We start from the raw sequence: 25382 nt of genomic DNA on the forward strand, positions 1-25382 counted from the left end.
TCATAGCCCTGAATGGCCGCCCCACACATCTTCAGTGATTCCAAACCGGTGTTTCTTGTGCCCCAGGGGGTACTGCTGCAGTTGCCAGGGGGTATGTGAAAGATTGTTGAGTGGCTCAACTACTTCACCTCATAAACCCTATGCTCTAGCCTTGAGGAAAAAAAAGACGAAGATAACGTACTCAAGACGAATCAGGAATAGCTCCTCAGCCTATTGTCATTTCAAAGATAAGAAGCTAAGGAATATGAATCCGCTGTAAGTAAACATATTTATATTACCATTCCAAAGTAAATGAGATGCAATAAGGGAAAGAATTCGATTTTTATCCTTGCCTGGTATATCAACTAAATTTCATTGTAACCGAGATCCGATGAAATGATGCAACTGAATGTCTTCTGCTACTCTTTACTACACCTGGACTGAAAATTTGGCAAAAACATGGTGACTATTTTTGTTAACATAAATATCCCATAATCATTGAAATAGTAGTTATGAACACATTAAATATTGATCATAATGGAGAATGAAATTGCCCACAGTGCACTATGAGATATCCACAGTTTGGTCAAAGGAAGCAGTTGCCGAACTTTCCGAACCCTCGTGGCGACTTTTTCCGTCAAAAGCTACTACATTACAGAGTTTCAGCCAGGCATACCGAATAAACTTGCATTACTGAATGAAGTGAAAGTAATGGATACATAATGTCCCATTTCTCCCATTACAAAGAAAGTAGTAGTGCAAATTCAAACCTGACCAAATTGACAACAATTTGTGATAATAATTATACTTCATGACAGGGGTGTCAAACTCATTTCCACTCTGGGCCACATCAGCATCACGGTCGCCCTCAAAGGGCCGGTTGTAAATGTAAGACTGTATAACTAACTTCTCCCGAACATATTGGTAAATAACTCTCTCTGCATTTGATTATTGTTTATTCAAGTGTACAAATATTGTAGCTTTTGTAAATATATTCTGCTGTGATTGCAGTCTGCCTTTTAATTCTTGGACAATGTGATGTTTTTCTTGGAGGCTAAATTTAGCTCCGTGTTTGGTGTCAAAATGCCGACGTGAATTGTATCCTTCATCACCGACACGCCTCATAACGCAGAAGACAGAACTGTTTTTCTCCTTGAAGCACAAACATGTATTCGTTTTCCCATCTTTCATTACATTTTCTTCCCTCTGCATCCATTTTTCTCTTCGTGGACATTTTGGGATTATTTGTCGACCTTTTTCAATTGTTGGAAAACCGCTTTTCGGGCTGTTGCCTCTCCTGTCCACCTGTTGTGATATCGGTGTCAGTACACAGACAACATGCTATCTCATAATTTCAACTTTCTATCTCATAATTTCGACCATTGGGATACTTTTATTTTCAAGTCAAACTTTTAATAATTTTTGTAAAAAACAAAAAAGTGTTTTTTTTTTTTTTTGCTGGCGGATTCGCGGGCCACATAAAATGACGTGGCGGGCCGGATTCGGCCCGCGGGCCTTGAGTTTGACACATATGCTTTATGTAATTAAAAGCCTCATGTTGAACAGCGTCCAGTCGAAAATCTGTACAAATGAACACATTTGGAACATGACAGTGGTGTCGATGAAGTGGTAGACTGCTTTGAGTTTGTCTGACAGGGCTGTAGAGGTACACATCTGCCAAAAAAGGTGGAGAACCAGTGCTCTAGCTACACACTCAGACCACAACATGGGACGACAGATTAAGACACTGATTGAGGCTATAGTGCAGGAACAGCTGAGCGGGAGCCAGCTGCTTTCTCACACAGAGCTGCACAGATCTATCCGTGCAGGCTCTTGTCACCTTCTAGGATGCTGGGGTCAGCTAGGCCGTGATCTTTGCAGCGGGTTGCAAGATGAGCTGTAATCAGCTGTGGCACTCAGCAGAAGTCTCCGCACAGACATGTTGTTTACTCGGAGATCGGACAGGAAAGACGACACCTCTGTCTCTCCAAAGCGTTCATTCAAAAACCTAAAGTGTCAGTGGCTTGTATAGCACATGCTATGGCGGAGAGGAGACGGTCACCGTGACGGTCACAGGACACGGCAGGTGGGAGGAAAGAGGGCGCAGGGGCCGGCGGGCGGTCTGGAACCAGCAGCAGTCCCGGGTGAGGAGTCAAGGTCACTCACCAAGGAGACAAGAGGACGGTGCATCCTCTGCACCATCCGGGGAAACTTCTCCCGGGGCCGACGAGGTCAGCCCTCTAGTCCGCGTGCCGAGGGCCGCATCATCCCAAGGGGACGGCGGGCACGTATCCCCCAAAGCGGGACCGGTTCATGCCGCAGGCGCCTCCCAGGAAGACCTCGCCTCTCCGCCGCGGGATGGTGCGCTGCGCACCGCCAGACAGCACAGAGCCAGAGTGAACCGCAGGCAGAGCAGTAAGCCCCACTCTGCCAGCAGTCTTACTCTCCGCCGCTGTGTGTTTTGGATGGCAGTGGAGTGTGACGGGGCTCAGGGACCACTCGTGAGAGAGACAGGCGTGCATCTTTGTGGGTTGAATGAGAGGAGAGAGAGCGAACTCTTTCTGGGGTTGTTTAAGATCTTATGGGATTGAATGTTTTGTTTCCAGACAGTCAGGGGGAAAGTGATGATGCAGCACGGATGAGAGAGGGGGGGATGAATGGGATCTGTTACATAACCTGTTTTCCAAGATTTCAGGACTGTGAGCTCCTCATATACCTTTTACTGCTTGATCAAACCATGCCTTCAAATTGCCAGGATGCGCGTTTTACATGCAACCTTATGAAAGTTGAACTGCAGCATTGTAAATTGAATTGCTTCACTGTGCCTGCCCACTATAAATGAACTGATGAATCCACACTCAATTCATTTAAATGTTTATAAAAAAAAAGAAGCTGCATTAACTCCAATTATCCAGCAATCAGTGCTGTAGAAGAACATCTGGTTTCTGAAGTTTTTTATTTTTATTGTTGTAGCCTGCCAATTCAAATTGAAATGGAAGGTAACGATAAACGCAGCTGCCTTCACGATAACTCCAATAGTGTTCAAAGGGATAATGGGCAAAAGACGCGCGGTATACATGATGTAACTTGGCAGGAGGAAGCGCGTGTGGGCACATGGACCGAGCGATGCCGTGCAGTGAAGCAACAAATACAGACGGCAAGGGGGAGTTTCTTCTTGCGAAGCGCATCCCTACAACAACAAAAAAAAAGTTCCCGGTGACTTCAGATCCAAGGAGGTGGTGATATTCATGGAGCACGATTCAAACTCTCTCACTTGGAGTAGGAGGACAGCTTCAGCAGCCCTGGAGCCAGCGCGCGGACACTCTCTTTGCGCCTCTTTTTCTTGTTTTAACATCAACTAAAAACAGATGGAATAATGTTTGCTTGAAATAACAGTTATTCAGCGCTGGAAGGAGGAAAAAAAAGTGCCTCACTTTGGACTGTATAGGTGCTGATTTGACAACCTGAAGACATTCATGCGCAAAGTCTTACCTGGGCATTATGAAGAGGTGTCCAGGTTGTTTTTCATTCTTGGGAGAGGATGCCGTCTTACTGAACTCGTGTAGCTAAATCGCGAGACTTTTATTTAATTTGCTCATATTTTTGTGTGACTCTCCAGAAAAAAAGTGTTCCGCTATCTGCGCCTTTTTTCGCGGTACTTTCAAAAACGTAACGCAACCATCCAAAATGGACCGCGCAGGATTTGCTGTTTTGGTGATTTTGACTGTTGCACTGCTGCGACTTGGTGACGGTCACAAGGACACGGCAGGTGGGAGGAAAGAGGGCGCAGGGGCCGGCCGGGCGGTCTGGAACCAGCAGCAGTCCCGGGTGAGGAGTCAAGGTCACTCACCAAGGAGACAAGAGGACGGTGCATCCTCTGCACCATCCGTTGAAACTTCTCCCGGGACCGACGAGGTCAGCCCTCTAGTCCGCGTGCCGAGGGCCGCATCATCCCAAGGGGACGGCGGGCACGTATCCCCCAAAGCGGGACCGGTTCATGCCGCAGGCGCCTCCCGGGAAGACCTCGCCTCTCCGCTCCGGTATGGTGCGCTGCGCACCGCCAGGCAGCACAGAGCCAGAGTGAACCGCAGGCAGAGCAGCAAGCCCCACTCTGCCAGCACGAGGAGGCTTGTTGGGTAAGAATGGCAGCCAAGTGCTGTGTCTGCATGATTCAAAAATGTTTTTACTTTGCTTCATGCTTCACATATGAATGAACTGTCCTTGAACTGTTTTGAGACGAATGCAACGCTGCATCATCACCATCTCCTTCTATTACACATTGCAGCATATTTAAATCAGAGAAGGAAGAGTGGCTGCAGACTATACTTCAGTGTGTGTGTGTGTGTGTGTGTGTGTGTGTGTGTGTGCGCCCCAGTTCCGTGCTGTTGCCTGCAGCCATGTATTACAGTGGTTCAACCAGAGTGATCACAAACACCTGTTTCTCCGATGGCCCTCTCTCAAAGCTACAATTCCCTGATTTTTTTTGTCTCTGTTAAACTCCAAACAGGAGGATGGATTGTTTCCATATTAAATCCCTTTTCTTTGTGTTAATTGAACCCTCGTGCACTCAGTCCTGTTTGTTCCACACACTGTGTAGTAATCAGAGGGAGATTTGAATGGCTCACTGTGGGTTGCAGACAATGACGTTTTCTTAAATTCAATATCTCTTTTGTATGTCACAAAAGAGGCTCTTGCATTTAGGAAATGGATTATTTATCAGGGCAATTCTTGGGGAACACCTAACAAGCAATAGGGGGAGTCAACAAATTGAATCACCATGTGTATCGGCATACATATACAGTGCACTCACCGGACTTAAGCCCAAACCATCACACACAGGAGAAATGATGGGCAGGGATGTAGTCCAGTGCTTGGGTAATATATCTGCATGGTCCATAAATGTATTCTATTGTATATAATCAATACGCCCTGATCCATCACGCCTTATTAAAAGCAACATGATATCCTTCACCCAGACAGTTGCGCTCATGCGTGGCTTGAATTGAGGTGCTGTCTATTTAAAGCGGAGCATAAAGAGAATAGCTGCCTGTAGTATCGCATCCAACATGCTTTATTGCCTTTCTTGACAATGCCAAAAAACACAAATGCCAGCGTTGAATGAATGGGGTTCTTTGAGTTTTCAAGAAGCATAAAGGTGGTGTTACATAGCTCTTTATGAACATTAACTTATAAAGGTCTGCACGGGGGATTGTAACACTTTGATTCATGAGCTTCAGATTAATCATCCGGGCGGCTTGTTAGAGAAAGTGCGTCCATGACACATTTCCTCTCGGAGTTCCCACTCAGCTCTCTCGTTTTCTCTACCCGGAGGCAGCGCTGGGTTCACTTAACTCTCCTTTACATCCGTGTTGACTCAGTATGACTCCCCCTTCTGTTTCCAGTGCACCTGTCGGACGTTTGTCTGATTCAGATAGCTCAGTGGTGAAATAATACACCACCAGCCTCATGTTCTGGTTTTAAAAGAAAAATATAACTAGGTGTGAACATGGTGTTATCCACATTTTAACCTGGGGCATGATCCTAATTATGTCGTAGAAGGTTCTCCATTACATCCATATGTCCCTTGATGGAATTTGAATGTGATGACTGATGTCTTTTGGCACGGGCCCGGCCTGATGTGTTTGATTTATGACGAAGCTAAGCCTGCCAGAGGGCCCAAAACAACGCCATGTTATCCCTGTGACGCCTCAGTAAGACTCGCGGTATCTAATGAGCGCACTCCGTCTGAGGTCAACGAGTCAATTCCCGTTATCGTCTCAAATTCGCCATGACTCAGACGTCCACTTACTGTAATGTGTTGTGAAAAGATGATGGGGCACAGATCCATGCCAGCGCGTCGACCGATGCCCCCGATGTTGCTCTTGCGGTCTGCTGCCTTTTCATCTATCTCACTGCAAGAATTGGCTTGCGCCGCACGTGCGGATTAGAGAGTGCAAAGATCCCAGCTATAGCTGTTTGAAACTTGTCATCTCTCATTTGCTCAGTGATTTATAGAAGAAGCAGGGTGCTTTTCATGTCCCGTGTGTCTCGCATAATCCCTTCAAGGCTCAGATAACTCTGTATTTGTTTTCACTCTGGACTCTCGCATAGCCGAAAGAGGGACTTGCGGGTCCACATTCAGATAGAGTTTCGTGACTTGCCCTGAAATGTTTTTATCAAATAAAATGCAATTACAGCGTAATCTCTTTAAGTGTTCGTATCAATAGGCCAGCCACATCAGAACGATCTGAAACTATAACGGAATGTGCAATCAGATCAGTTTGTCATGCAAAGGTTTGAGGGCCTTCCACACTCACTGTTATTCCCCTATGGATTACGAAGAGGCCCTCTTTATTCATGAACGCTTGAGACAGTATACTGTCAGTGTCTTATTTCAGCTTGTTTTTCTTGCATGTGTTTCAGGCCTAATGTCTGCGGGGGTCAGCAGTGCTGCTCAGGCTGGGCTTTGGCACCGGGAACCAATCGCTGCATGAAACGTAAGTAATAAAAACGTCCCGTGTAAATATTTAATATATTTAAGAGGCCAAAAACGTTCTTTCATTCAGCTACTGAGGACAACAATTTTATTCTTTGCAAACTGAGGTCACACGTGATTGTGAGGCCTTGAAGCAGCACACAAGCAAACTGACATATGTTTGTATATTAGAGCTTTTAAACTGCAAAACTTCTCAGAGAGGCTTTGTAATTGCCCTATGAAAGTTTCCCTCGGGTGTTATTGCCACCATGCCTTTTTATGTCGGATCTTCACGTTTAAATTGCCATCACTTAGCACTTAGCTCCCTATTTGACACAAGCCCTCAATTATGTGTGGAACGGCTTCTTCTTTTATTCAACCACAGCGGTGTGGGATATCCTAACTGCCAGATAATTAAAACAAGAATGAGAACTTCTTTAAACGCACAATTGTACAACATTGATATCCTTGTCTTTAACTTGTATGCAGACTGAGTGTTATTATTGACCTGTTCTTAATAAGGGGCCACATTCAATACAGAAAGTACGGAAGTAAAGTCAAATGTATTTGTGTGGCTCTTTTTGCAGACATGAGTCACAAAGTGCTTCAAAAAGCCATTATACAACATACGACTTACATTATATACTATATACAGAAATGTCTACAACTTACGCAGACTGAAATAACAGCATGGAATCGGAGCTTTTTTAGAGAGAGTTATCTTTAAATTTTACGAGTGACATAAAAAACCACACGGCAGCTGGCATCTATCTCCCCAGCAGCTAGCGAGCTAGCTGTACTTCTCTTTGACTTGTTTACTGTTTTCTCTGTTCCTCTCTGCTAATTATGTCCCTCTCTCACACACACACACACACACACACACACACACACACCCACACACACACACACACACACACACACACACACACACACACACACAACACACTTTTCAGCCAGTCATTTGCACAACAAGCTGATTGGCCCCATCAGCCTCCTAATTACCTCTCCTTCCCTCCTGACCTGTGCAAAAACCTTCTTCCCGGTTTTTTTCTCGACTCCCAGCTAAAGGCACACTTACCGAGGTGTAAATTAGCTGCAGTTCCTCAATTGAAAAGGGTAAATACTTCTAATCTGCCAGAAAGTAACAGGTCCAGTCTAACGTGCCTGTGTTAAACAAGGCAGTGCATCTGAGCAGGTCAGGGATCTGTCCAACCATCTGGACCCTCTTACAGCTTGGCCCTCGCCCAGGTCTGACTGGAGGCTATGCTATCATCAGCTGAGTGAAGCCCCACGGCCGGCAAGGTGCCAACACAAAGGCCCCAGACTGGATCTGGGACTGGAAGCCCCCACGTAGAAGACCTCCGTGGAGGAAAAAAACAGGCTCAGGCTATCTTTACTTCGTCCCCCCCCCCCGAGGGCCAGGCTGCTTTATTAGGAGATGGCAGCATGAGAAAACATGTTCGCAGTGGGGGAAAGAAAAGGAACAAACGTGTCTGCTGGAAGCAAAAGTAAAAACACATCACGGCTGAGCTGCGTCTGGGAAATTCTCGCTGAAGGGATTGAAGTAATGTCCAATATTGAAAGTGTCAAGCTGCAGGCTTCACCCTCGAGGCTGGATTGGGTGTCTGCAGTTATGGCTTCCTAACAATACCTCCTTGTTCGATTGGGTTGAGCTCAGAGCAAATATATGACAGGAATTGGATCACTAGTTGTCCGGGGAGTGCGCCTACATGTCTTTAGAAATGTGTTTATACGTCTGGGTCTCCGTGGGTCTGGTCGGAGATTGTTGTCTGGCTCTCGGAGGCCTCCGCTCTGCCCACGTCCTGGCAGGTTGAGAGCGGACTGTCTCTGTTTTGGGCTTCAGGATGGATGGCTAGCAGACTTGTTTGTGTGTCAAAGTAAATTCCCTGTGCTGAAAATAGCCGGCGTCGTGTGATAGAAACCTTTGATCCATTAAGAAGAACGGAACATTGCGGTTCCACTGCTGTTGTTCATTTCTCTTCTCGTTACCAGCTGTAAGCAGAGATTAAACTTCATAGGTTTTACCCAAGCAATATTGATTTTATTAATGGTGGCCGAGAACCAAAGGTCTGTTGCTGTGCAAGCAGGAGCTCCCGTCGAGATGAATGGAGCATCTTGTTTTTTGGTCATCGCTTATTCCCCCCCCCCTCCCCCCCTGTGTTTGGATTCACATCTGTTCATCAAAAAGTACACTGCTGTGGAGATGAAGAGCAGAAAGAGGCCATATTGTAGCTTCGCCTAGACCCAGCCCACCGCGAGTCTCGCCTTGAGTTATAATACAAGAAAGCCTGTCAGCTGCGTTACTATAACTGTTAACGCTCATCTTGACTGATGTTTTCTTTGCAGAATCTGATTCCAAACCACCGTTCATACTATGCGCCAGTAATAGCAGGCCGTGGGAATCTTGTACACCTGACAGTAATTGCCAAAAAGAGAAATGAGCAAGTTGTTCAGGTAACTGTGCACCATTAGCTTGTTTGGGAAATCACTCCAGAAATCTGTTTACAAAATACTAAGTTGCTTTGCTGTGGAATTAGGATGAGCGTTTAAATAGCTTCAGTGTAAATACAGTAAACCCCCAATGAGGCGGCTAGTACGTCAGCGTAGAACAGCTGTTTTGAAGTTTTGGTTTACGACGTTTCTCGGAAAACAACAATTAAAGTCAGACCTCTTAAAGCCAGTGTTGCTGGAGAATAGATTTGAATTGTATCTGCTCTCCTTTGTATCTGCTTTCAGAGGCTTCACTCTTGTACCTTTGAATGTGAGCTTTCCCTCATACCCGGCCGTGAATGGATTCCAGGAGGCACACAGACCATCGATGAAGATACCTCTTCGTTTCACAACAAGAGCGTCTTAAGAGGCTTTGCTTCCTTTCGACACAGTTTTGCTTTGAGCTAAAAATATTAGCACTGAGCACAGTATGAGAAGTACAGGGGGGCCGTTCGTTTTGCAGGTATTTGTACGTAAACAACGTATTGCACAAATAGAAATTCATTCTAAAGGGGGACAGAACGATCTGTAGTTTCATGGACATCCATCCAATAGTGAGGTCACTATAAACCACATGATGCTAGCATGTCTGGAAAGGAATGCCACGTGTTGGCGTAGCTCACACTGGCAGGGTCACTGTACATCAGAGTTATGTTGTGTTGCTCTGGCTCCTCCGGTTGACATGGCTGTTTTAGTGATTGGATTAATGGCATGGTCTACCACACACGGAGTGAACAGAGTGTTCGGGATAATATAGAATACCTTCTGCACGGGGTCTTCAGACTCCCTGCAGCACAGACAGGAACTGGCTTTACGTTCAACCTGAGCTCATAGTGCTCCCTGAAGTGCACGCTTTTCACGTTCTGCAGTGGAATTCATCTCACCACGCCATACGTCACGCTAATTTAGCGAAAGCACGCGATACATATGGCGACTTGCTGCAGCCGGCTGTGAGAGCACGACCCTCGAGGAAAAGCACACGGCCGGCCTTTGATTTAAACCCCTCGCTGTCTCAGAGAGTGTAGATGAAAGGTGCATCATTCACATGGAGGAATAAAGTTGTTTTCAGTCTCTTAAGCAGTTGGTGATTGACAGAGTGCAACGCGGTGGAGAGGAGTTTCTTTTTGATTGCCTTCCAGCTTTCATTGGCCTGCTGTGCCGCTCAGGGCCCCATCCCAACCCTAAAATAACTCATCATGTAGAGAGTGTCTCTCTCTCTCTCTCTCTCTCTGTCTTGCTTACCTCTCCCATCACAAGGTAACTTTGCCTCTCTTTCCAAACAAAAGATATAGCATGTGGCATGTTCATTCCACCATGTCCCCGGTGTAGCTTGAGTAGGATTGAAGGCCTCCAGTGTCGAAAGAGAACGTAAGTCATGTGAAGGGTTTGACTCAGCTGTTCACTATGACTTCTGTATGTAAATTAAATCATGAAATAACTATTCTTATGAAACACACCCTTTTTAGGTTAGTTGTTGAATCTATATCCCGGTTGCTCTTCGGGCCTTTAGTGTGAAACACATTTTGATCCTCTTCTTCTGCTGCAACATGTGTGAAGCAGCTGGTAAACTATCAAGGACGCACACGTGTGAACGTTTTCTGACCTCCGAAAGCAGTACCCCAAAAAATGCAAGTTCACCATCTTCACCTAATAGATACAAGCCGTCTCAGTTTGCTTTCCGTTAACCTCGCCGGCACACAACAGAATGTCCACAGACGTTGGACACGATCGAGTAAGATCTGCGTCCAAACAACAAGCTCATCCTGAACCTTGGCAAGAAGTTGCGGCAAGAAGTTGGCTCAATGAGAGATGTAGTCACATGTGCGTGTGTTTTTTGAACGGTAGAAAAGAGAATCATTGTGCATAACAAATGAATGAATGAACTGTACTGTTTCGGTTTTAAGGGTAGTACACGGCACGCAGCTAATGGTCACGTGCGTGAGTCAAGCGCATGATGCAGCGTTTGCACCTTGACCCACTGACTCACCCGGACATCCATAGTACTGCTAAATGCATTCGTTACTGTCGATCTGATGAGGCTACATCCTGTGGAAAATGTGCAATTTTTAATCTGCAGAATCTCAAAGTCAGCTGAAGTGTTGGGAGTTCTGTTCGTTTGTTTGATTCACAAAGTTTATGACGAACTTGAGTTATATCTCACAAACTAAATCATACGTTGAGGTTGAAAGAAAGAGAGAGACCTAACACTGATGAGAACCATTCCCTCTGAGCAGCGTTCTCCGTTTTACAAGATCAGCAGGAGGTTTTTTCTGGTGACTCCATTGAGCCGGGGTTGAAATTACTGCTGCAGAGACAGCCACAGAGCCCTCCTCAGCTTTATATGTCGTGTGTGGATTTGTAGGGGTTGCGCAGTTCACAGTTCAGCGGCATAACACTCCCTGGGCAGCGCTGCAGAGAGTTATGGCCCATTAGACAGATCCTGTAATCAATACACACCCCATCATCAACAGAGACGCTGGACAGCTCGCTCCACGTTTGTCTCGCTAAACCAGGAGCGCTGCTCTCTGCACTCCAGCTGGTGAGTCTGTTTGTAGGTTGCAATTGTGTCCTGTTCAGGCCTCCTGCGCCACATGTTTTTCTAATTGCTACCATAGACGAAAGTACAGTAAAAAATCATGTACTATCAGCGTCTGGACCTCGGCCGTCCTCCTGTAGAGTTTTCTTTTTTGTTTATTCATGAGCTGTTATGACACAGACATAATGAAGAAGTAGAACAAACTTGGCCATGTGAAGCTATTTTTCAATAAAAAAAAGTTCACGCTGTCATGATGCAAAAAAAAAAGCATTAAGTAAGCCTAAAAAGCAAGACTTGGTTTGATTGACACTTCCAAAGCAACATTAACAGCCAGCACCCCTCTCCTTCAGTCACACACGCGCTCGCCGAGGAGGCCACAGTGTTGTTAGAGCAGCCCATAGCCCGCCATATATCACGGCACCCTCCTGCTTAAAGACCATGTGGAAGTTGTTGGGACGTGATCCCTCAGGAGGATGGGGTTTGTGGCTTTTTGGCGAACACCACGTCTCACAAGAGTCAGCTTTACAAGTTGCGGGCGCACGCCCCCAGATCCAGATATCCTCCACAGAGCACCCCAGCGTGTGGCTCATCAGAAGCCGAACGTGGGAGCCTGAGGGGTGCGGTGCACGGAGGCACGATATACAGCGTGGCTAAAAGTAACGTACGCAGTGTCGCGGGTCGGCAGTCGAACAAAATGCCCCCACAGAGCTGAGGTGGGTACGGAGGATACAAATCCCTCCCTTCTGGTACTGATTAGAACAATAGAGAAGTCTCATTCTCTACTTTCGAGTTACAGTTACAGCAGTTCGGTTGTACACGGCATGAAGCCTGGATAGCACTTGAACTGGCAACCATGTGGAAATCACATGTTGGAAAGAGATTAACGCTTGAAATGATTAGCATTGAGAGGCAATTGTATTAACTGCTCAATAGACCAATTCTTACTTCTTCAGCGGAGTGCGAGTGCGGATGAGAGGCGAATGTCTAAGCTCGTCTGTCCTCGCTGCCTGCCACAGTCCTAAACACTTGACCTGTTTCATGAGATCTGTCAGGTTCTGTGGCGACTCCTAAAAAGAGGCTCTTGCTGTCATCACAGGACGTTTACCAGACTCCGTGTTCAGTCAGGAACGTTTTACAGTTGTCTATGGGCAGTTTTGTTGCAGCAATTCTTAGAGGCTGTTTTAAACTAAGTTGAGGCTTTAGGCTTTTCACAAACACTGCATCCACATGGTTATACACACATGCTACCGACAGCGTTAACACCGTTATAGAGCGGCTTAGAGAGGACGTTGTGGAGGCCAACACGGAAGTTAGCGTCGCACCGGTTCCCTCGACAAAAAGCAAATGGGATTTTTTCATCGGATTTTGGATTATTGCAGAAAAATAAACTCAACACAATTTTATGATACTCACACGTTTTGTTCAGCCAAGTAATCTTCAAAGATGAACACCACTTTTTGGATTTTTGAAGCTTGAATACAAGCGGTAGAAGTGAAAAGCTAATGATGGCTATAATGATCGTTTATAAACGAACTACACCGCAGTCACATGAACGCGAGTACACACAGCGAGGCTGTCGAGGCGGACTAGTCGACGTGATGACGTTTCGTAGTCTCATTTAGCCACTTGATAGCAACCGCCTTTTAAAGCTTTCAAATTCCCAAGACAGATCTTTGCTGAGTTATTTTAATATCGTAGAACAAAAGGTTATCTTAAGCTTGTGTTGACCACAGACCTTATTTCAGGCATCTAACCAAAAAATGTAATAAAAAAAACATAATCTTCAAGACAAGGAAACCGGAGGTGCATAAATGCGAACTCATTTCCAGGTATTTGGCTCATTCCTGTGCCACTCTATCATGACCTTCAGAAATGGCCACACTGAAACGGCCAATTATAGGTAAGTTGCTGCAACCGTAATTTCTAATGCCATTTTATCTTTCACTGTTATTTCCCAACTTCCTGTCTCTCGGTTACAGCGTTGAAAGGGCCTTTAGTCGAGCCTTTTGTCAAATTCTACTAAATCCTAATCTTCTGAGCGGCTCCCAGCCTCTAAATCTCATAATGGCGCATAATGCGCTCGGCCTGCAGAGAGTCATTCCCAAGATTATTGCGATTAAGCTTTCATTGTCAATATTATTTTCAGAAATGTCAAGTTACCCCAGGTAGCACTGTCGACCTGCGTAAAGTGAGGAGATTTCTCTCCATGTTTGAGTTACTTCAGATATTGGTTTCAAGTTTCCCCTTGTTGAATGAAAAGACTGTAAAGACTTGATGGCTCAGAGGGAGGGGAAGGTGAATCTCTGGTGGATTGTAATGGACTGGAAACGAGCTCGAAGTTGGAAATTAGAGTCCAGTGGACGGGGGGGGGGGGCGGAAGAATTTTCCCGGGATATACACGCACATGCAAGCCTTATAACAGGTCACTGTAAGCCACTAGAGACAATATGGACAATATAGAGACCCCGGGGTTACTTTAATATACGTACAGAATTACTGTGTGATCGCCTCAAGTCCAACCAAGAACTCTGACAATAGTAATAGCTTCGCTCTGTATTTCCTGTTATGAGAAAAGTGATTGTTTGGCACCCAATTGAATCCTTTTTTTTGTAGAAGAATGGATACTTGGATTAAGCATAGCCGACCTTGTTAAACTGTCTTCATGTGTCTTAATTTTGACAGGACTGGAAGAAGAAAAATACACAGACCTCAAACTCACTTAAGTATGAAGTTGAAGGTATTTTTGCTAAGCCCACAGAAAGCACTGTTTCCATATTCATCGTGCTTTATTACTGATTGGTTTGGATCAGCATGTTTGTTTGGAAGGTTCAAAGCTGCCAACTACGGTCTCCTATTTTCAGATGATTGGATCTGGACACAATCTCCCAACACTTGGCCGGTCCGTCTGTAGTCATAATTAAGGCTGAAGTGGCAATGCCAGGAATGTTTGCCGTTTTTATCCTCTTTTATATCCGATTGGATTCCCATTTTATTATTCCTCTCGCAATGTAATAATTGCTGCACATATTTGCGAAATGAATGGAATGTGAGCCAATTAGTTTTAATGATCTGCCAGACAAATCTGCATGACAGCAATTACTGCGACAATGTGTTCAACAGCCCAGAGGCCGGGCCCAGAGACAACAGGCAGTGTATGCATGCCGCGGCCACGCAAGAACGGGCTTCATGTGGGGCACATGTCTGGCTCGGAGTCACCGGCGACAGGCGACATGTCTGCCTGGTGTCAGTTCTGTGCCTCGCGGCTGAAAACGGGTCACACGTCACTCGGTCGACCACGTATTCCAGCGTAAGTCAGCCGCGAACCTCCATTTACTGTGTTATTTTTCTGCCCTCGCCGCTGTTTCTCTTTTCACTTCAGAAGGTTTATTTGAAGAAAGCAGTTTCACACATTACGGAGTTCTTCTCCTGCAGCATAGTGTCACTGGAATCTGTGGCCTATTTGATCCGCCGCTTCATCCTCAAACTTGAAGTTGAACAGACTCCGGACAAGGCGGTGGCTCCTAGCCAGCCTGTACTTTAGTTCGATGATGGATTTAACTCCTTGCCAAACAGAGCTCAGGCAATTCCTGTTTTATCCCATGATGGAAAATTCGGCTCACATATGAAGTTATACAAATCCACAACCACATTTCTCTAAATGTGGATGCTTCATCAAAAAAAAAGGGGGCTACATTTTCCCCAGAGCAGTTTAAACTGCAATGCTTGAGTGAATTGGTTGGTCTAAATATAATTTGCTTTGCCATAAAGCAGAAGAGAGTGCGGATCGTCTGATATATAATCCTCAATTTGTTAGTTTTTCTTATTATACTGCAGGCGTACGATGCGTAATGCAGTGGTCCTTCAATTAGCATGCATCACGATCTGAGAGAACTAAAACACAGAGCTTGATTTGGCTTTCTTTGTGGACTGTGGAGATGAAAGTCTGAAGCTCCAGTTGTTACGCAGCGCTGCCGTGTTTCCCTTGTGTCACTTCAGTTCTGAGCACATGTCATCGGGAGCAGCGTTTTTTCTCGGGGTCCAGTGTGCTTCCACTCAAAAGAAACACAAAGTGGCCCCAGAGTCTGAGCAGAATGGCAATAACAGGAAGCGTGCAGCAGGTAGAGCGCTGTTCGCACCCAGTGGGTCCCTCTCTGGACTGCCAGCACTCCTCACTGCCAAGAGCCGTGGCAGCGTTCCTGCCTGCGATGTGTCAGTGTCCACGGCATCTGTGTCAATAGCATTCCACAGCCATGTTGACAAAGTGCCGCTGTTTGCTTTAGCCACCGCCGACCGGTGGCCTGATTTACTGTTTGAGGACAATGTCACAATGTCATAAATCCTCAAGTGCCGTCTACGACATACATTTGTGTCACAAGATCGAGAGGCTGTTTACTTTCAATTGCTCGCCACAGGTCTTTCTGTTTCTGGAGTGCGATGCCAAGATATGTGTGTGTGTGTGTGTGTGTGTGTGTGTGTGTGGGGGGGGGGGGGCAGACTGACACAAATAATTTTTTCCATGACCATAAAATGACCTCAGCACCGTGTATTTGCAGACTATTGATAAATATTATGCACACATTCATCTTTGAAGTACAGTAAGCCCCTTCAGATTCAGTTTGTTTTACCAAATGAAAGATACAGGCCGTTTCTCTGATGAAGTGTCAGCTATTTACAGTTGGCCTTCAGTTTTTCCCATTCGCTCATGTTTTTATGACCTCTTGCTTTTATTACCTTTCCAAGCTTCCTGTGTTACAGTGAACGCACACGCTGGATTCTAGATCAGTGACGAAAGATATTTTTAGGAAATCACTCCGTATTGAAACGCAGACGGCGCTAAACTGAGGCATGAAACAGGAGTATAGGCTTTACCTCAGCAAGAAATTGGATAAGGATTTAATGTAAGTCATCATATACATTTCGACTGAACAGGGCAGTTAAAGACTCAAGAGAGAGTGAACATGACAGCCCCTCCAGGCTCTCTGCTGTATGAAAAGGACAGAGAGGGTTGAAAAGTGAAACTAATGGCCCCATGATTGAATCAATTTAAAGTGAGCCCCGGTTTTGAGATCAGGGATCTACTACTACTACTACTACTACTACTACTACTACTACTACTACTACTCCTTCATAAGGGGGGTACATGCTCTAACATGACCTGCTGAAAACTTGATCTCCATCTGTGCTCTCTCTTCAGCTGACTGCCAGCCCCCCTGCCAGAACCGTGGCTCCTGCAGCCGGCCGCAGACCTGTGTGTGTCGCTCAGGCTTCCAGGGGCCCCGCTGTGAGGAGGTGACTCCAGAGCAGGTGTACATCCGCGATGGAGGCGCCCTGAGGCGCGTTCAACCGGGGACCAACCCTTTCCAGAAAGACCAACCGCGGCGAAGGCCCTCGGAAAGGCAGGCCGTCGACACCACCAAGGTCCAGACCCCGCGACCTGCGACCAGCAGACAGCCTGTGTAAGTGAAGCAGCTGTGCTTCCCCATGTCGTCTTTTTATAGCCAGGAGGAGCCTCGTAGCTTTGCCAAATAAGGATGGGTCAAAAAAGTTCAGGAGAAATCTAACATCAGCTTTAAATCATAGCCCAGTCACACCATTCTGGTTGGTGGACTATTAGCTGACGAGCTAAGGACTATCACACTAGCAAGCCAGGAACATGCTAGTGGTGTCAGACACAGTTGTCGTTTACTTCCCTCTCACATTGGCTCTCATGATTGAACATTATTGAATAAAGATATATTGAAGAAGGTAAAAAAGCTCTCACAGCTAGCTAGCTAGCTTGGTAACGCTCGCTTGTGTTAACTGCCAGTAAGCACGATTGCTATCTCGGTCACTAATATGAGTTACTAAAATAAGTCCATCAATGGTTGTTTCATTACAGTCTGCAAACCATTCCTGTTTTGTGGAGTGTTGTACTCCGTCAAAGGAGGGTTGCATAAAAGTGGATAGAGCAACACAGCTAATGAGCTACGATAGCGTCCTCTATTTTAGGCTCTCTGACGCTCATCTGAAGCTCTTTCATCCGATGTCAGTACTGCCAAGATGCTTTGCTATTGGTCAGCGGGGCAAATCTTCAAAACAATTAATTGATTTTGCTGTTTTAAAGTGCACCAGGCCATTATACTCTTATAGTTTGCACTTTGCCGAAGCGATTCTTTAATCAACGTTTTAAACCAAACATAAAATTTGTCAGATTGTATAGAAGTCAATGGAAAAATGACCCCACTTGATTTATTTACCTCAGTGAACTTTGTGAACGTGAGTTTATGGTCTCAATCAGTAGTTTCAAGTCTTCTTCGATACAGAATGATGTTCATTTCATAAATGATGGTCCATTTGGAGTCAAATAGAAGATACCAATCACATTGAATCCACTTCATAAACTCCGGTCTAATGCTATGGCACAGTGGTCTACTACTGTACATTTCAGCATATATATGGATTTTTTTGGTGCATGCTTTCGAACAACTTTTTGTTGTTGTAATATACAGTATTCTGTGGCTTTTGTGGTTCTCAATCATTTGTTTTAGCCACCGTTACTGTCACACAGAAAGGCTCACATAAAAATGAATTGACAAACTGCGCTATTAGAATTGCTCTAAACAGTCTTGAACAAACAGTTGTTCATTAAGCTCCCGTTCAACGCTGGTTGTGTTTATCGTCGCAATAAATCAAACCAGATGAACGGGTTCATAAGTTAAATCTTTAATACACTCAATGTAAAACAACATTTTTCTGCCATTTGCTGCCATGCTTGAAAAGGTATTAAGGTAAATCTGTGAGATGTCGGAAAATATAACATGATTTACCAGACAGGAGTATTAACCCATGCTGTTTGCTATGAAAATAGAGCTGGGGGATTATATTTTCTTTCGGCTTTCACTTTGTTCTTTGATTTATTGGAATAACTGCGACTCTAATGTATCCAACTAACAATTGCTCAGACGAAGGCCTCTTCCAGTGCGTTCAGCAAACTCTCCAAAGACTGCTAATCAGACGGGCCTAATAGTTTCTTGGCTTTTAACGTCTGACTGTTTTAGTTCCAGTCGTGTTGGAAATAACTTTTTTTTAGTTTGATTAATTGATCACTTCACCATGGCTGGAGTTGCAGTACATTCTTCATCAAGGATGTTGAAAGGCCGTAATTGTTTCCGGGAAGAGTTTTGACGGATCGTTATTGCTCACAGGTTCAGACTTATCTTGTCAAATCTCGCTCCACTTTGGATTCAGGCCCGGAGTTTTTCTAATCTACTCAAAGTCGGTTAAAGCGCCAGAATTTGTTTGGGCGCTGAGGTCATCGTTAATTTCTCTCCAACAAACCACTTTAAAACATTCTTAATTACATCTGACATTCATGGTGCTCCTCGTGCTAATTGTGAGGGTTTCTCGTGTTATTTGTGCTTCTGCTGGTGTTATGGAATCACGCTGGCTGAGCCATCCACATGTGTGTGGTAGCGAAGTCTACTAAATGTTATGGCAGATGGTTCTTGAAAGAGTTTTTGTATATGCCCTCTTTCCCAAAACAATTATATCGGAGTTGTAGTAAATCTTCTAATCAACACAAGGCCTTCAAGGACTGCACATTTGCTGGGCATGTGTTGTCTTTGTTCTATCTTGAGTCCACAGGACATTTTTGCGTCCTGAGTCACGGATCTGGGACAAATCAAAAGAGACGAGACAGACAGTGTGCCTGAGTCACATATGACTGTGTCCATCGCTCGTGTTTTTCCTGAAACTGACTAAGAGGTGCTTTTAAGTTTAATTGGAGCTATTTCCCCTCTGGTGGAGTGAAACATTTCCAAGCATGCAGCTCAGCATAATCTAATTATTAGTTCTTGTAACCAACAGATTTTTATGAAATCTGCAGACCAGAATAAAAAGCTCCTGCCAGAATCGTAACATGTCTTCCCTTTAAATGTTATTCAAAGAATTATTTGAATACTTGACTCTGGCACTTCCAGCAGGCTTTTTTGAGTGATTCACATATGAAGCTCAGCCCTCGTGAACTGCTGCAAGTGTTTCGCATTCTCTCGGCCCAGAATGATCTTCTAGGGGTGGAACAGTGTTCCCCCTGGAGAAGTGCTGGATGCAAGTCTTGGTTTCACATATCAGACTGAGGTTCCACTGTTTCCAAAGGCAGGGAAGCACCAGCAATGTGAGGTCACAGAGAGTGAGGTTCAGAAAGAGAGACAACGCCAGAGCCAAAGCTCAATTAAGGAGTAATAAGAAGAGCGGGGAGGACAGACGGATAGATCATGTTGGACTTGCCCCCACTAATATACTGAGGGAGCAGACACCACCCCATACATGCAGCTCCAGTGTCCTTTAATTCTAATCTTCTGGAGAAGGTGTGAGGTACTATATATGTCTTTCTTGGCGCAGACTTCGCTTGTTATGTCAACAGCACCCTGTTACTGACCCAGCCTGTCAAGAGGCGCCAAGAACAAGAAATAGTGCGGAGACGGAATGAGACGGACAAGGAGGGAGGGAACGAAAACAACGATAATCAGAGAAAACATCAATTAGAGAGAGAGAGAGAGAAAGTAATCTGTTCAGCTCAGCAAGGTGAAGGGATACAGTCTGACATCAGACAAGGAAAGTGTCCGTGGTGTCACTTTTAAGAGGATTCTCAACATCTCAGTGAAGATTATACGTTATTTAATTTTCAAATGGCCATCACCTCAATCTAGTGTGGCTACACACAAGGCATTGAGGTGTTGAAGGTATTGAGTGACCATAAAGAGATTTTGGAGAAGTGTTTTTTGACTAAACTATTCACCCAATAACCAAATAAGCAGGATATCAACATTTTCCTGTTGTCTCTGTGCTGTGGTGACAAAGTAGGCGTCAGTAACTACGTAGTAACACTGGTGATGATTTGAAAGCACGAGAGCTGGAGGTCCACCGTTTTGCCTTCCGAACAATTCGTGCGGTCAAGTTGCGGTGCAGAACTCCAACTTCCATCGCACCAGACAAACTCAGTGAAGGAGGCGGCCGGCGTGCTTTGCGATGTTCAGCGCTGCAGTCATGGTAAGCGTCACCGAGCAGCGAGAGGTGTGCTGCCATCTGCAAAGTACTGTGTGTTCCACGTTGTGAATGATGGGAAAGACACTTTGTAATTGCATTTCAAACCACCTCCATATGTGTTTTGGATCTGATTTGGATATATATATATATATATATATATATATATATATATATATATATATAATGTTAATTTGCAGTTTTCTCAAGGCAAACCTTCGGAGATAAATCTGTCCATCGCACTCAGATGGAATTTCTCTCTCTAAAAATCTGATGATGACTGCAATGTTGTCAGTCCTGTGTGGGCACAGCTGCCTCCTGAAAAGTTATTTTAGAAATACTATTTCCTAAATAGTCCTACTGAATGACTCCAGCACATTGATGACTGACAGCCTGGAATAAAAGTCTTGTCGGGATGGAAAAAACATATGAGGAGCCAGTGGGTTCCTGGGACATGGGAATACAACTCCTTCCCTCTTCTTGTAATCCTGTCTCCAGTCCTCCACCTCTCCTCTGACCATTTCAACTGTGTCCCAAATGTCCCAGCTGCCTGTTCTGTTGGGTCAAACCCGTAAAAATTGAAAATAGGTACATCCTATAAGCAGCTGGTAAACAAATATCTGTTTCCTCCTCTGACCAAATGCGATTTACTGTAAACCAGCGTTTCCTGCGAGCGTTGTGCTCAGCAGCAGTGAAAGGCTTGTCGCTGTCAGCACCAGATCCTGTAGATCACAACTAGTCTGTCAGCTCCCAGTATGAAGGTCAGGGCCAGCGGTGAACACTCTTGGCTGAGCTGGAACAGTGATAACGCACAGAGGACGTATTCAGCATATCCACTCCACAGCCCCACCGTCCCCGCTCTGACATCGGTCCTCTGCAGGAAACCGAGCAGGGCCGAGCAGGATGTGGGTGCAGTAAGCAGGTCGTCATCTCTCTCTGTTACATGACCACACCAAGGACAGCTGGCAGCAGCTACCTGGATAACATAGCTGTACTGTGATACCGCTACATTTGTTCTGTGTGTACTAGAACTTAAACACACAGTCGATTTTATAACTAGAATGTCTTATGAAGAGAAGGAATTAGTCTAGTCTTGGGCTAGAGTTTGTAGTTGGAGCACATAGGTCAAAGCCAAAGTTCCTCAGTGTGATGTCACAACTGGAAATGATAATGATATTAAGTGATAAGGATTTGATCATTTGAATTTTGGGAAAAGAGAGCATTGGTGTCGGATAGGTAATCGAGTCAGCAGATGAGGTATTGAATTGGAGAAGAGAGCGTTGGATTGATGGTTATCACCACTCGCTCTTTATTTGAAATCTTTCAAATTCAAGGCCAATAGCCTCAATGTCTTGGTTCATTAAAGTAATTGCTCTGTGCAATTCTGCAAAGTAAGATTTGCTTCAGGGATGATTACAGATTTGGTCACACCCAGTAACATATTGCTCTGTTGAAGAAAAAGCAAAACACCCAGTGACATGGAGCAGACCGACCCGTAAGAGGGTGATGCACACGGCCTTTCTCCGCTTTCACTGTTATGCTTATAGCCTCACTGTTTGCCTGGTGACTAATGGGGCTGGCAGCTATGTGGCCTGTTGACTCAAAGCTTTGCACACAGCCGTTTCTCAGAGGAAACTGTGGTCATAGTGGGAGTTCTCCATGTTAATCACCGATCACCAGTTGCTTTCACTCCCCCTCCAGGCAAAACCGCACCACCAGCGCAGAGCCCTCCAGGTGGACTCGGCACCTGCAGAAGAATATTGTTTTACAATCATCGCCAATGTTCGAGGTAGCAATGCTCACTGAAAAAAGTGCCTGTAACCGAGCTTGAATAGAATATGATCATAAAAGTTAAACGGCAGGAGTGGAAATTCACTCAACAGCATTCTCATAACTCAGTTGAGGGGATCATAAATTAAAAGAGTAGCACAAATCCCACAGTAGCTTTCCATCTCTTAATGCTCTTGATGCTTTCGTCTTTGACCCGATACGTGTGTTCGTAAGACTAAAATATGTATCTTCACGTTCGGCCCGGGGAAGTTTTCCCACTGTACCACCTGGTCTGCTTTGCTACTCAAACAGGACGTGTCCAGAATCGTCCTCTTGTCTCCCCCTTTTTCGCTGCCAAAACAGAGGAGGCCTGCAGATGGGGAGTCGGGTAGAAGTAGAGAAGAGGGGTTAGAGTGCAGGCTAATTCCCACCGGTTGTGTGTGCTGCACTCTCCTGAGTAGAGCTCCATCTCGCTTCTAAACCAGGCATATGACAGCGTGCCTCGGGCTGTGATTTGTATCCCTGCGTTGGGAGACTGGGAATGAACTTGAACGAGGTCAGGTTTACTGGCTTTCTGCTTCTGGATCGCAGGCGTGCTTGTGTTGCGTTTTGGTGATACGTACCTTTCCTTGGCCCTGGTCCCTGGCCCCCTGTTCACTTGTGATATGATTGGGATAGGGCTTTCCGGCTGGACATCCCCTGCCACAGTTTTGTAGTGTCGAGGGGGAGTATTGTGTACCTCTGGGCTACTGTGGGCAACAGGTCAAGTGCAGACTCAGCTGTGGAGGCCACTTTGTCCTCAGGTGAACTCTCCATGTGCTACAAGAGCCGAAGAAATGGTGGATTTTGCATGATGGAAGATTGATTCAGCATATGTTTTGTAATAAGTGTGTCTAATTGTACTGTAGATTTTTGAACGTGAGCAAGCTTAACACACAACGATATTGACCGAGCCAGGCCCGGGAAGAGTTGGTGTGTTTCTTTTCTACAAACACACAGCCAAATGAGTCCCATGAGTGTTTGGCTTCCTGCTCGGACAGAGGGAACAAAGGACCATAGAGAACTCAGCGTGGGACAGATATGTCTTTCTCTCCCTCCATCCCAACTCTCCAAAGCCCCGTCCGAAACGCGCTGTCTGGGCCACAGTGCCAGCAGGCTCGGCGTCTGCGGCCAAAAGCTTCTCATCAGGCCGGACTGTGCAGACGCAGCTGTCGGAGGGACAAATACTGTACGGCAGTCAGAAGAAGAGGGGCATCGATCCCCGAATGCACTCCAGCTCCGGAGCTGGAGGCAGATGGAGAGAGCATCAATCAGGCTCATCTCCAAGATATGGGGCACGGTGTTGAAAGCACGAATAAGCAAGCAGTACGGAACCACCTAATCCAGTCCGACGTCAGCATGTGTGGTTAATGTGGGGTCGAGCGGTGGAGGGGACACATCACACACCCGTGAATTTCTTCTTTCATATCCAGACGTCAAAACTCAACTTTGCGTTGGCCTTCTGGTAAAGTTTTTATTGCTTTTTAAACCAATGTTGCAGACCAGTACAAAGATTCCCTTAATCGCGTCTCTTGTTGGAAAACCCTCTTTGGCTTTATTATCAGAGCATTCTGACATGTGACGCTGACCAGCGTACAGGCAGAGCCTCAGTCAGCACTATTTAATGGCTCTTCCTGCTGACCTGTCTTGTGGCATTTGAAGAAGTGAATGATCAGAGCAACTACAATAAACTGCAGAGTATTGAATAGCCTCTCAGCTCACCATGTCTCCAGGCATTTTGATTCTGGCTCCTGAACCACAGCCACCACACTGCTTTTGCTTCCATCCAGAATCAGGCTCTTTCTGGATTTCTCAGAGCTTGAAAAGCCCACATTATAAATGCTGAGGTGAAAACAGACAGGTTGGCACTGCTGCTGGCCCCCTGGAGATGTAAAATAAACTGTTTATTTCACAGCTTTTGGCCTAAGATTGAGTAGACGGCAGTCGTCGTATGTTTTGATCACGTCGTGTCTGAAAAATCCTCAATGAGGTCAGAAAATCTATTTCCCTGCAGGCGGTAAGGGAAGTGAAAGCTATGAAAATGAAGTAGAACTTGACCTCTTCGTTTGTCTGTGAAGCTCTTGGTCCAAATAATAGTCTTTGCTCGATACATTTTTTAAGAAACTTTGCTGCTTTCAAATCTGCAACAGGCCCAGTTGTTGCTCTATTATAAGCCTCATCCCCTGGGGCGAGAACAAAAAAAAGCTTTCTGAATCAATCCAACCCCACTGTAATTCATTTCACCAGGCTCTGGCTGCTACTAGCGGGATTCCTGGAAGGCCGTCCAGACAGAGAGAACATTATTTAATCCAGCGTCGGTGGCTGGTGCGATAAGCCCTCAGACACACCCAGATTTTCACAAGGGGAAATATTCTGCCGGGACCCACAATTATCCAAGTCATAATGACTGGAGATGTTATCAAAGAGAGACTTGGGCCTTAATTGCTCACTGATGTTTGGCTGCATGCGGCTACGTATGTATATGAGAAGAACATGTCCTTGTTTCGGGAGAAAAGGGGCTTATCGGTAAAGCGCTGCACATGTTTCTGTGACGAGGTGTTTTCCTGTTATTCCTGGTTCATGGTGTCTTCTGGCACTACTGGCAATGTTGAGTCACGTTTCCATGGAGCATTCAGTCAAAATGTCATCATTTGTATTTTTCGTTTATTCCGACGACAATACGCCGAGCACTAATTATTCATTCGTTATTTACGTTGTCAGGAATGAAATATGTTTTTGATTTATTTATTCATTGCTGCTCTAGAACGTCGATCTCTCTTCTGATCGTAGTTTGGTCTGAGCACATCTATGTGCCCCAGTAGATATTCTAGGCACATTGATCTTTTTTGTGCTTTATATATAATGCAAGCTCTTTAAAGAAATTGTTAAAAATTTAGGGAAATCTGCTTATTTGCTTTGTATAAATCTTCTCTTTTAACTCTGCAAGAACGAAGTGAGAAATGTCTTAACCATTCCTTTAAATCAACTTCAGGAGTTTTTCAGTGATGCGAAGTTGACGTGCAAGCTTCGCGATTATCTTGCTAATAAACA

At 45.2% G+C, this 25382-nt stretch overlaps 1 protein-coding gene across 2 annotated transcripts in view; it reads left to right on the plus strand.

The window, feature by feature from the left end:
- Positions 1 to 3666: 3666 nt before the first annotated feature.
- The window catches only part of LOC306790375 (latent-transforming growth factor beta-binding protein 2-like), a gene marked incomplete at its 5' end in the record, with an annotated part of 74501 nt that continues 52785 nt past the window's right edge, over positions 3667 to 25382 (plus strand). For both annotated transcript variants that reach the window (XM_079286584.1, XM_079286585.1), the window contains 3 exons: positions 3667 to 4115; positions 6403 to 6476; positions 16696 to 16957. In XM_079286584.1, the coding sequence (XP_079142710.1) occupies positions 3667 to 4115; positions 6403 to 6476; positions 16696 to 16957 (785 nt within the window). The remainder of the gene's footprint in view (positions 4116 to 6402; positions 6477 to 16695; positions 16958 to 25382) is intronic.

This window comes from Melanostigma gelatinosum (genome assembly GCF_949748355.1).
Source record: "Melanostigma gelatinosum genome assembly, chromosome: 16".
Lineage (NCBI taxonomy): Eukaryota > Metazoa > Chordata > Actinopteri > Perciformes > Zoarcidae > Melanostigma > Melanostigma gelatinosum.